Source organism: Lissotriton vulgaris, chromosome 2_1, assembly GCF_964263255.1.
Source record: "Lissotriton vulgaris chromosome 2_1, aLisVul1.2, whole genome shotgun sequence".
Lineage (NCBI taxonomy): Eukaryota > Metazoa > Chordata > Amphibia > Caudata > Salamandridae > Lissotriton > Lissotriton vulgaris.
The window spans coordinates 1,550,403,663-1,550,416,299 of record NC_141687.1 but is presented as its reverse complement, the minus strand read 5'-3'; the positions used below and the strand labels follow the sequence as shown (position 1 = coordinate 1,550,416,299).

General features: G+C 40.5%; 1 protein-coding gene across 1 annotated transcript in view; it reads right to left on the bottom strand.

The window, feature by feature from the left end:
- LMLN (leishmanolysin like peptidase) overlaps window positions 1-12,637 on the bottom strand; it is a 427,804-nt gene that overhangs the window by 237,664 nt on the left and 177,503 nt on the right. Inside the window, exon 6 of the mRNA XM_086957429.1 lies at window positions 10,512-10,690. Coding sequence (XP_086813555.1) covers window positions 10,512-10,690 — 179 coding nt within the window. The remainder of the gene's footprint in view (window positions 1-10,511; window positions 10,691-12,637) is intronic.

Sequence of the window (12,637 nt, the reverse complement as noted above, 5' to 3'; positions counted from 1 at the left end):
CTATGGAAGCAAACATGCAGAGAAGAAGGGAGATTGGTCCGACTATACAATATTGAAGGGTTTGATGGGGAATACACCAAGAGATACACTTGTGTGGAGCTTGCATCAACACTGCTCTTAAGTACTGGATGATCTGTGCAGGCATGGATGTCAATTTGTCACTTGACATTTTAGCAAATCTTTCAGAAGAGAGTTAACATATAGAAGCTAACCAGCTAAGTGTGGGTAGATTAATATCTCAACATTCTCAACCACTGCCATGCATTTGGGGAAAAGATGAGGAGATTAATTGTACGCTAAAATATAGAACAATCTTATGTTAAGCAGATTTGTAGACTCTCAACCACTGCCATGCATTTGGGGAAAAGATGAGGACGTTAATTGTACACTAAAATATAGAACAACATTTTGTGAAGCAGACTTGTAGACCGTGCTATCACCCGAGAGGGTAACCTACCATTGAAATCGTATTGGTAGTTGTTCTATGTAAAACTCTAGAAGGTAATATGCTCAACTGAGGTAGGGATGTAAACCTTGAAGGTATATTAAGCACATCCATTCCACGTACTTCAGAGTGAATAGATCTTATGTCGAGCCAACACCCTGAACTTTTCTACACCCATTTTTCTGTGGTTCAGAAGCTTAAAATGGTTTCGACTTCTTATTTTTGCACCTTCTTTCTTACAACAAAGTAAAAGGTGTAAAAAGCGTTGTCATTTTTGGGATCAGAGCACTCTTTCTACGATAAACTGGTTTCGAAAATACACGTTTTGAACAAGCTGGTCTACATCATGTACGTCTTTTGGAGGGTGGGATATAGGAGTACTGGATTTCAGTTTCAATCGGATATTACCCAATAGGAACCCATTGCTCAAACATTTTCTAAGCTGTTTTTACCTATTCCCACTGATTTTTCAAACACATGTATGCCTGCACTTGCAGCACTTGGACACAAAAAGGAAGTTAAAGAACAGCAAGGGCTTGCAACAGAGGGCAGATGTAAATAGTGCGGAGAAGGCAGCGGTGAGACTTAGTTCAAGGACCTCACCCTACCTGCAACAGAACAATGAGTGCAGGGCAGTCATAATGCCAGTGTCACATGCAGCACATAAGTGCACCACTCTACCAGCTGTATATCTTCGTTTTTCTCACACTTTGTTTGTAGCTTTCAGTTAAAGCAGATTTAAAACCCAAATAGGAAAACATTGTGAAGCATATCATGGAGTATGTTTAAAACACTCACATATGTATATCAGCAGCAGGTCTAAAATCTACTTATTGTGAAAAGTGCCTCATGATGCTTCTCAAAGCAAAGATACCCACAAAACAATTTATTCTCCCGCAATAGTTTACCTTTCTGGGTAGATCCTCTGGCACAGCTCTCAGATGTTAATACTGAGAACAAAGTAATTTCCACTTGGCAATGTTATTTGCTAGTTCTACATACTACTCAAAAGAGACATCCAACTTAAAAGGCTGTCTGGATTTCTTGCAGTAGGGCTATAGAGAAAGAAAGGTGAGACTGAGGTCTGAAGGGTACAGTATTACAGAGTGATGAAAAGGAGAAAGACAGAGTTCGGAGCAGGAAGCATTTGGCTAAGGCCTTCCTTGGATGAAGAAGAAAGGTAGGTCTTTGGAAGAGGGAGGAAAAAAGCAACAGGACAGCCTGACGCACAGCATCCCAATGGTAGAAATAATACAAGGTGTATCCAGTTCTGGGGATAGTGAAGAGGCACCTAAACATTCACTGTATGTGCTGTGTATAAAATAAGCCTGCCGGGTTAAATGAGGCCCTTCTTTTGCAGCCTGCTTGCAGATGTCTCACTCAGAGGATTTTTAATTCCTTTTGTCGCCATTGTTCTTTTTAGCTGTTAGTTATATTTCATGTGACCCTCGGACACTTGCTAAGAGCATCCATAACTGAGTATCCATCCATCCATCCATCCATCCATCCATCAGCAGATCAAAGTCACAGCTAATATTTTGTAATAAAAAATCATAAAGATCTGTGACACCGTGGCAAATGATTTTCAACTATCTCCACACCCACCAATGCACACTGATCCACCACATTCATTGCTCATCTAATTCAATCCAATTCCAGACGAGGAAATATCTGAGCTAGCCTCAAGGATAAAAAAAACAGCTACCTGCCATTGGAACCATGCTTCACATCTTGTATAGAAAAAGTCTTCTCTTGCCTGATCTTTGACATAGCCACTACGATGAATCCCTCTTAATCATCAGGCTTAATCTACAGATCACCAATACATGTGATTTTCCTCCTTTATCTAAAGAAACCCAGGTCGTGGCAAACTCCGATCCCATCTCCAGTCTTTCATATCCCAGCAAACTTTTTTATCTGTACAAAACTACCATATATCAATTGCAAGAATCTGTGAAATGACACCAGTGCCTGGATGACCTGCAATCATGGTATGGGCAGGTTAAGGTAATAGAGTCAGCTGTGGAAGTCATTAGGTAATAACTCATCACCTTTGATAAGGGCCAGCAAGCTGCTTTGATTCTTCTTGACTTCTCAAATACTCTAATTGAACCGGTTTATTCCTCAATGACAGAGCTCAACAGGTACGCCTGGAATCCTCCTCTGGCGGACTTAAATGTGTTTATCACAGGTTCTGCATTTTTCTCACTATTAAACTGTTACTTGGTCTCTTAACACTCATATTTATATCACTCTAAAATAATATAGTTTAATTTTCTCACATCACTAATTGCCTAAACCATATCTAACTCTAAGAGAAAAAGCTTCCAGTGTCTTAACAGGAAAACAAAACAAAACTATATGCCTAGGAGAATACTATCCCACTTCCACTCCCTTAAGTGGCCTGCTAGTTTTGGGTTTGCACCTCTCACAATGCTGAACGCCACAGCTGGGATTCCCCTTTTATTCAGACTTCTTATTCATAATCAAGGCCAAGCTGACTTGCAACATCACTCTTCTTCAAATTCCCACTTGATTAAGCCTGGTCATGCGGTACAAAGATTGAAATGAAAAATAACTAACTTGTATTACTTTTTAGAGTTGCAAGCCATGAAATTTGGGACACTGTTTTTACAGTGGCTCAGATTAGAGTATTTCAAACCAATAATAAAAATCTGCACAGGCTGAATACCATCTGAACACTGGCAGATCCAGCTAGGCATCTGCCATGGATCACCACTGCCACTCCTAATACTCCTGCTGAACAGAGAGCCCCTTACTTGCCAAGTACAATGTGAAAACAAACAAAAGGGTGTGACACATCATGGCAAGATACAGACTATTTTCATATATGTGATGATGTCCTCCTGTATCTGTGAGACTACTTGCAAGACTTTTCTCCAACAATTAATTTATTTGAAGATGTTGCTATCTTGTCTGCCTTAAGGTCAACTAGAATACATCGTGCATGGTGCCCTTTGAGAAAGGGTACTCAGCAGTGTCATTGCCTGCCTACCAATGCCTACATGAGTTGAACCCTGGATCAAAGTAAACACTTCTACGTTAAAATGTATAAATCTGTTGAGGACATCTATGAAGCATATTTATGAAGAGCTTTATCAGCACAGCGGAGATGCATAGTCTTCTGAGGCATCTGCCACTCTTGACAGCAGAACGTGTAGCACTCCTGAAGGTGGTAGTATTCCTATGATTGCCTTACCATAGTCTCACCCCTGGGCTTCTTCTGGATATTCAGCGGTACAATGACAGATTGAATATGGAGTGGTGGAAAGAAAAGTGTCTGCTTTAGAAAGCTTACAATGTCACTCTCCAAGGGCAGGGTAGGAGTTCAGATTTTCTAACATTATCTGTCAGCACAATTGCAGGGGACAGCATAGTGGATGGTTAAGGACAACAGTAGTGAGATCAGGTGGAGACAAGATGCTAGCACTACCCTTTTTGTCAGTCCCCATCTGAGGTTAAAGCCAAAAAAACACAGGCACTCACCAGATTGGTACACACTGATTTACTCATGGAGAATAAGAGTTGCATTAAAGGGAGGGGGACACAAGGATTCAGATTAGTGAGACAAAAGACTTATGAGTTCATTTTGTATAGCGCATGAGTCCTAACTGAACTTGATTGTGGATGGTTCCGTCCTCACACCGAGAATATTAGGCATACATACGATATTCCTCTGGGAATCTATTTGTTCAATGAACGGGATGCTTCAGAAATCTACTTATCCTGTAACTAAATTCACATGTACCTTCTGGTGCCATGCAGTGATGTGAGAAATTATGTCAGCAATCTCATTATATCAGAGCTCTAATAATAGTCTCTCTGATAATGCAAAGGCTCGTATTACAGGATGGTTTGGATTCAAACAAGGATCTAATGATTTCATTGCAAATCTTCATACAAGGGCTTGAAGAGGCTGGAAATGTTAGGTCCAGGGCTGGCATGTCCCATGATTTTAGGCACACCCACAAACTTACAAGCTTAAGGGTATTCACAACTCCTATACTAGTTGTTCCCACTCTAGAAAAGTTTAACATTTAATCCTGGCAAGGGAAGGAGTTAAACTTTTTGTAGGGAGGGAAAAGGGTGGTTGTTTAGGGAAAGGAGTCTATTTGTGGAGGAAAATATTTTCTTCCTGGAGAAAAAACAGAAACATAGTTAACAAGTGAATTTGCAATCGCTCAGCAGATTTTCACGAGCAAATATACCCGTATTTATTTGCTCACAAAAAATTAAATTCGCAAGTTGCTAGGAATACAATTTCCACATTTGCTTCTGTAAACTCGTATATATTCCTTAGAGTTGTAAATCCCTATCAATGCAAGGTCAGAAACCAGTGGGTGCACTTTCGTGACTCTCTTTAAAAATAGAGCCCCTACTTGTCATATTGCCGATTTTACACTAATTTTAAAATACTAACTTTCTTTAAATAGTGGCATGAATCAACCACATTTTCGACCATATGGTCCAGAGCCAACAGGTAATACCACATTTTTTGGAATACAGTAACTCAAAAAATATCCAAGGTGATGAAGGACTTGCATAGTCCTGAGATTTGCTTGCTTGGTATCATGGAGCAAAGAGAAAAAGCTCGAGTGGAGTGCAGGTTTATAGATCTAGGCTTAGTGCCTTCTAAATGTTGAATAGCCATGCTCTGGGAATCCAACATTGCTCTGATAGTGACAGACCGGATAGGTGATGTATGCAGGTTTGCGGATGCAAGTGCAGTGTTCTTAGGGCTCAAGGCACAAGAAGATCTAGCATGAGTCTGAATGCATTGCTATATGACTGGTCAACTAACAATGGCATTTCCTATAGCATGTTGTACCTGATGGTTGAAATGAGGTCTGGATCTGTTCTGATGGGTTCCTAAAGGACTGAAGCTGGAACTAAGTAACCTTCTCCTTTAGTCCTAGAAGACTACGACACCCACAGGAATAAGAATTGATGTGCCATGGCTCCACCCTATCTGCCAAATCATATATACCCAACGAAAATAAAACTGTATTGCACTATTAAGTATTTCTGCTGTTTATTCACACTGCCCAACAAACCCAGGTATGCTGTAAACTGCCAGTATTGTTCTTCTTTTCTTTTTTTATATTTATGTCAAATAATTTGAATGAGACAATATCACTTAACCTAACTATTGAAGATTATAACCCTGCAACAAGTGATGACAGTTGTTGGTACTGAAATCTTCAAATACTCCTAAATGAAACTACTAAGACGTGCCTGAAATGATGCGCATTATACCTTGCCAACCGTGTAAGTACTCTACTGGCTCCTGGAAGAGGCCAGGATTAAATTAAAGCAACGCTACATTTTCCATAATGCCTAATGGAATAAAGGCCCAATATAACAACACAAACTAAACTATACATTCTATTCCAACTGGGAACCTTCACTCAAGCCAAAATACACCCATCCACAATGCCCCTTCCATAAGGCATAGTGAACGTTAATGGTGAGTCTCAGGCCCCAAACAGTTGAACTTACTGCACACTCAAATGAAAGCAGAACCAAGTTACCGCCTATTCAGAAAAGATCTTAAAATTGACCTCTTCAATAAATAATTTGCCTGAATCCACTCTACTGAGTAGCACACTTGAATAATGCAGGTTGATGGTTGTCACCTTATCTTGCTGCACTTTAATATCGCTCTATTGACTTTATATTGTGTTACATTACTTTATTTCTTTACAAAACACTTTCAAGTTATTGTAAGATGACAATCATCATTTTATGCGAAACCTAAATAAATCAATATAGTCTCTAGGTTTTGTAGCAGATGAGTATGGTTTCCAGAACATAGAGCCCAAAACTTCAGATTTACACACAGCACATATTGAGTTTGGCGCCAACACTTGAAACCCAAGTAAAAACAGCAAAACTCTGGACGACGTGGACTCTCGCTTCGATATCCAGATTCCTAGATTTCAGGTCTTCGTCCTTCTGAGCCTTCCCAACGCCATCACCTTCCCTCTTACGTCCAGGAAGGGTAAACAGATAGCATTGGCCTTGGGCGCAGCGGTCCAAAACGTCCAGAAGCACTGGGGTACCAAGACAGTCCCTACAAGAGTAGGCTGGCTTCATCGGCTATGGACCTTTTTGGGGATGGAGAAGATTTCCCTTTCCTTGACTAATCCGGAGTGCTTCTTTTCATGATTTGTGGGCGCCCTGCCTCGCACTACTGACATCCGAATTCATAGAGTTCACCTGCCCTAAATACCTCAGACGTTTGAGACTCGCAGATCCTCCTACACCGTCTGCCCCCACTACGTCCACCACCTAGTATGGTTTGGGAGGGTCCCCTCTGGAGTGCCGGGCATTTCTTTATCTTATTGGGGTGTTTTTCTTTTGGGGAGGAGGAGTGGGGGGGGGGCAGAGGGTTTCTTCTTTTTTATCTGTTTATACCTGTCAAATGCAGCAGCGAATTGCCGGGTTGCATCCCGATGATTGTTGAGCACATTGGCTCATCCGTTTCTTCCTTTTGCAAAATCAATAAAAGAAATGTAAACAAAAAAAACTGCAAAACAAGTAGGTTCATAATAGACTTCAAGGAGCTTCCCTTTATACCCAAAGACAGCACAGCGCTTAGAGGGATAATCTTTCAATTCAGTTTATTAAAGAATCTCTATGTCAAACCTGTATTGAAGTTCCAATCCCATTAACTGCCAAAGAGAGAGTCAATATAAATGATAAGTCCTGCCCAGACTACCACCAGGAATGTCAGATCAAGTAATTCCCTGAAAATCCACCAAATGGTATGATAACCAAACATGGATGTTGAGCTCTCTAGTTAAGAGGATCTTAGGTTTAAAACACTGGTAGCCTCCCAACAAAACACCCCAATTAAAATGCACCTCATTTATGAACAACTGAAAATAATGTTGTTTAAATAAGAGTTAAACAAACAACCACCCACACATAACGACCTGCCAATGCACCAGCTCAAGTCCTGGACCTGGGCCAACAAACCAAATGTTGGGACTACAACGTGAAAGTATGTTGACTTTCAATGTTATTTGATTGACTCAGGAAGCAAAGAAGAAATACATACAATATAATAAATAGATAAACCTACTGCCTTTTTATATGAGATCTCGTCCTAAATGCCTTCTCAGTCTCGGATAAGGTGGAAATGGACTTACCTATTTCTGAACTGGAGATCGAACAAGTAAACACAGACATGTCCATCAGCAAAACGCCAGGTCCCACTGGTATCCCAACAGAATGTTTTTAAAATATGCCTCGCTACTATGGTTGCACTGCCTGTCAATGTACAAGGAGGCTTCGGAGATTGTGGGGTGGACGGGGAGGGGGAACTATCATATGACTCTAGGGGGCTTACTGCCTTTGTTATTTTAAATCAAAACAGAGTCCTTAATGCTTGTGCCTCTTACAGGCCAATATCACTTAGGAATATAGAAGCCAAGCTACTAGTGAAAGTCCAAGCCACTAAACTAGCCAAGAAAACTGTGCTGTAATACAGTCATCAAAATGGCTTTATGCCAGGTAGAAGCACAAGGTGTTGTCTTTGATGGATGTAGGTAGCCTGTGGCGCATGCAGGGAAGCTACAAGGAGATGCAGTTTTTTTGTCATGGATTTTGAAAAGGCCTTTGACACAGTACACCGGCCTTTCATGCCCAAGGGGCTCAAAAACATGGCCCTTGGTCAGTGCTTCCTTTTCTATAAGATACTGCATACATGCCCGTGGGCCCAGGTGTGAGTAAATGGTGCCTCTTATCAGCACCCTTCCTATACATCAAGATATGCATCTGGCCTGCCAGCTTTCTCCATTCAACTTTGTGTCTGTAATACAGTCACCTGGCAGAGTAGATCAGGCAAGATGTTAGTCTGTGGGGCTATGGATGGAAGAATGACCCAGAAGACAGACTTTCGCTTTAAGAAGATTATCTACTTTTTTTTTTTTAAACATACTTTGACTACCACAACGGATGTACAATGTAATATATTTGGTACATACGGCATTTTATTTTTTGTTGCTTCCTCCAACATGTACATTTTATATCTATATAATGTTTTACTGTTTCGGTTCCAAATATGTCTCACTAAAACATCTACTCCAACAGTCATGTATTGCTTGCATATATACATGTAATACAGTAATTCTGTCAATTAAAGCAGATTATCTACTTTTGTTCAAACTGCAACCCAACTGCTTGTTCCTTAGAATATTGCAGATGCTGTACATCTACAGTGATGCTTCTGGTCTCAAAGTAAATTTGGGGAATGCAATATATAAATGCTCATATTGAGCAGAGAAAATTGGCCAAGACCCACTAAGTAACTGGGCCTGATGGTGTCTAGTGACACCATGTTAAGTCGAGATCTCAAGATCAACTCTCTACTCATTAAAATTAAAGCAATAAATGGAGGGATATGTTGCACTGCCATTTACCGTTATGTGTCAGAATGCCCTCTTAAAGACTATTGCATTGTTGCAAATCCTATACATCGTGCAGAAGTACCCGTTTTCGTTTCCTCCACAGTTCTTCCAATCCATGCAATCTTGGCGTGTGAACCTCCTTTGGAAGGGGAGAGTCCCAAGGATTATCTTCTTTAAGGGCCAAATTTACGACCCAATTTTGCATGCGCGAACAGGTTTGCGATGCGTTTGCAAAGCAAAATACAAATGGGCCATGTACTAACCCTATTTAGCAAGTCGCAATCATCTGTACTCCCTGCTGTAGAGTGCCCTGGTACCTCACAAGGGGTCTCCAAATGACACAATCTTGAATGACTGTTGGAAAACAGCCTTAAAACACATTAGATGGCAAGCTAAAGTATCCACTGTAACTCCCATGTGGCACAGGGCACTCCTCGCTCAGGTAACCAGGCTAAAAGGGTTTAACCCCTCGGACATCATTAGTATCTTAAAGCTTGGAGATGTGAGGGCAAGGAGTCATGTCAAATTATTTAGCAGTTGGCGGACTAATTTGCCCTTCACAATGCCCAATTATTCTGCTATCTCCCACTTGGACATACCTTAGAGTGTTTTGGAGACCTGCTTGTGGTGGTCCCAGAATTTCATCTCCTGGAAGCAATTACTATGGAACAACTTGACAGAAAGAGTCATTGATGCTCAACACCACTGACCCATTCATGAGCTTCAGGACAAAGTGTGAGATAGAACTCAAGGAGGAGGAATAGACCTGAGGGAAAAGGGTGCCTAGACTCTTGGCTATCTCAGCACGCCTTAGACTAATACAATTGAAATCCCACCTCAGAGTTAATTACCACCTCTTCAAACTGTGGCAGATGGATAAGGCTACCTTCCCCATGTATTTAAGGCGCAAGATTGCCTGGTGTACAGTCCTACATGTTACATGGAGCCGTCCGGTTATATCACAATACTGGACACGGGTACACAGATGCTTGGAGAGGGAGGTTGGTCACCATTTTTCCTTTGCCCATAAATAGTATTTCTGGAGATAATGGATGGCTGAGGGGAGGGCATGGTTGTTTGTTAGATAGATTTCCAGGTTACAAAACAAGATATTGCAAGGGAATGTGGGGTGCTTCGACCCATCCACACTAAAGGAGTGGTGGGGGATTTACAGGTGTACACTGGCAGAAGACTCTGTATACAAGCCCAGAAGCTCCCTGGCAAAACAATTCAACATCTGGTTCCGCTGGAGGCAATATGGTAAGAGTGCCTGAAATTTGCAGCGGGTCCACATATCCTTGTGCAAGGCCATGAGGTTGGAAGTGCAGTGGGCAGCCGTATTACACTGGATCAGGAGGAAACATGTCGGAGCTATAAATGTATCTGCTATAACACAGAGTACTTTGCATATGTTCCTTGCTTATGTTTGAAAACATAAATAAAAGGTTTGTTAAAAAAAATTGTTAAACTGGTCATCACATGTTCTGCTGAAAACCTGATGTACACATTTATATTTTAATTTGAAATAAAATCCAAAAATAATTACATCTATTTAAATACATGATTACAATTGATTGTAGGAACGTAACCGGTTTACTTGAGGAAGTCACACAAAATTGAATTTATCTTACCTGTCCATTTCTGCTTCCAGTTGGCAGTATGCTGCATAAGCAACAATATTTTCTTGGCCACACCTCTCAGTAGTTAGTGCACTGACATAGAGTACAAAGTCTGCATCTTGAATGCCTTCTCTGACAGGTAAACCAGCAGGTCCACATGACCACTCGTTTTCACTGCACACCATACATTGCTAAAACAGGACAATTAAAAACAGGAGATCAATCACAATTAGCCTGGAGCACAAAATGCATTCTACATACGTAATCCTGGCTCCAATATACCTCCTTAAAAAAATTGTTGCCAAAGATTTTCATTTTTGATATATGTTTTTGGATCATTAGAGGATTAACTTAGCTCAGGTAGACTTTGCCGATCTGGGTTGAATTTTTCGGGACGACATTTTTTAAAATGGCGGATGTGTTGCATGGATGATGTCATATTTCAGTAACTAGGAGACCTATATACTTCATTTTGGTGTCAAAACATAGGTTTTGTTGGTCAAGTGGTCATATAGAGTCAGAAAATAACTCAGAGCAACCCTTCCGACATTCTCCAAAATGGTGGCTCTATACAAACTGATTTTAGCAATCAGATTGGATTGGTAATATTTGGAATAATATTTTTGTTTCATGTTTTCCGTTGACGCAAAAATCTTTAGCTACACTACACTTAGGTTTTGAGTGCTAGGAGTGTGTGTGTGGATAGTTTACTATAGTAATCCTAGTGTCCTCCCACATCTAACATAGGAATTAAAACAGGACTCTTCAGCAGCCAGACAGTGAACACACATTTTTTTAGCCTGACATCCTATTCTCTCTGTTTTAAGTGTAACATTTGGCTTGTAACACGTGGCTTAGCACACCTGTCAAGCAGGATTTTACACTGTGCTGTCAAAGGAGGCCCACAGCCCCAACCCTATGTATTCTGTGAGGTCCACAAGAATCATCTCTGCCCATTCAGGTCAGCCTACTGTTTGGTCCTGGGAGGCATTTCATACTTATTCACACACATTCAAGGCTAATTACTGACAGAGCTAGAACAGGATTGTGTTCATTAACATTGAGACAGTTGAGGCAGGCAAAAAGATAACGTCCTAAAAGTTACTTTTCCTGAATATCTATTAAAAATCTGACCACCATTGAATTGGATTTTCAATAACTATTAAAATAAGTTAATTATTTTTAAAGCGAATCCCATTCCTGAGATCCAGTATTAGGATTTTAATCTGTATTCTAGTTTTCTTCAAATAACAGACAGGCCTGGTACAGTAAAAAAATAGCTTTTGGGCGATAGTCACATTAAGGAAATGATAACATTACATTTCTACATGTCCTACTTTTACCATGCATTTTGTCCTCTGGGCTACAGCAACAATATTTATAAGGGAGGCGTTGATCTATCAAAGGGATTATTTTGACGGGTCGAACTGTAGTTTTTAGACAGCTATTGTCAGGCTACACAGGGTAGGCCTGAAACCATGCCTGCACTGCCACTGTTGTGGATGGTACAATAGGTGCTCAAATCCATTAGTGGCATTTAACTATACTGCCCTAGGCACACTTTGTATCATACAAATAGGCAAGTGAAATATGAGAATTAGGAATATGCCTTTCCAACCATGTTTAAGGAGGAACTTTACTACTAGTTAGCAACAGTAAAGAGCACAGTCCTAAAGCCAGCAAAAATATAGGGTCCAGCAAAATTACAATACATCCAGAGTGACAACACAGAAAAGGCAGACTTCCTACTGTGCATATTTAGCCAGTCGTGACCAATTAATTTGTAGGTATGAGTAACCATAGCAAACAGTTCTTAAGTATTTAATTGAGGGCTAGCAGTCTACTGACAATACTGAACTAATTAAAAAGTAATCTACTCTTCATTCAATCATATCTGGCTCATTCACTCATGTTTTCTTCACCCTGACCAGCCCTCCTTTATGCAAGCACCAAGGTTGTAAAGAATAAGATCATTTTATTTTACAACGAAGTCCTCTCGAACAATTAATTATTTAAAAAGAGATGTCTGGAAACTTGTTGGGGATCCAACGCAATTCCCTCTGAGGTTGCACTGACGTTCTGGGGCTACTACATATGGGTGAGAGTGTGAGGAATTTAGGTTGAAAGAGGCAGCTTTC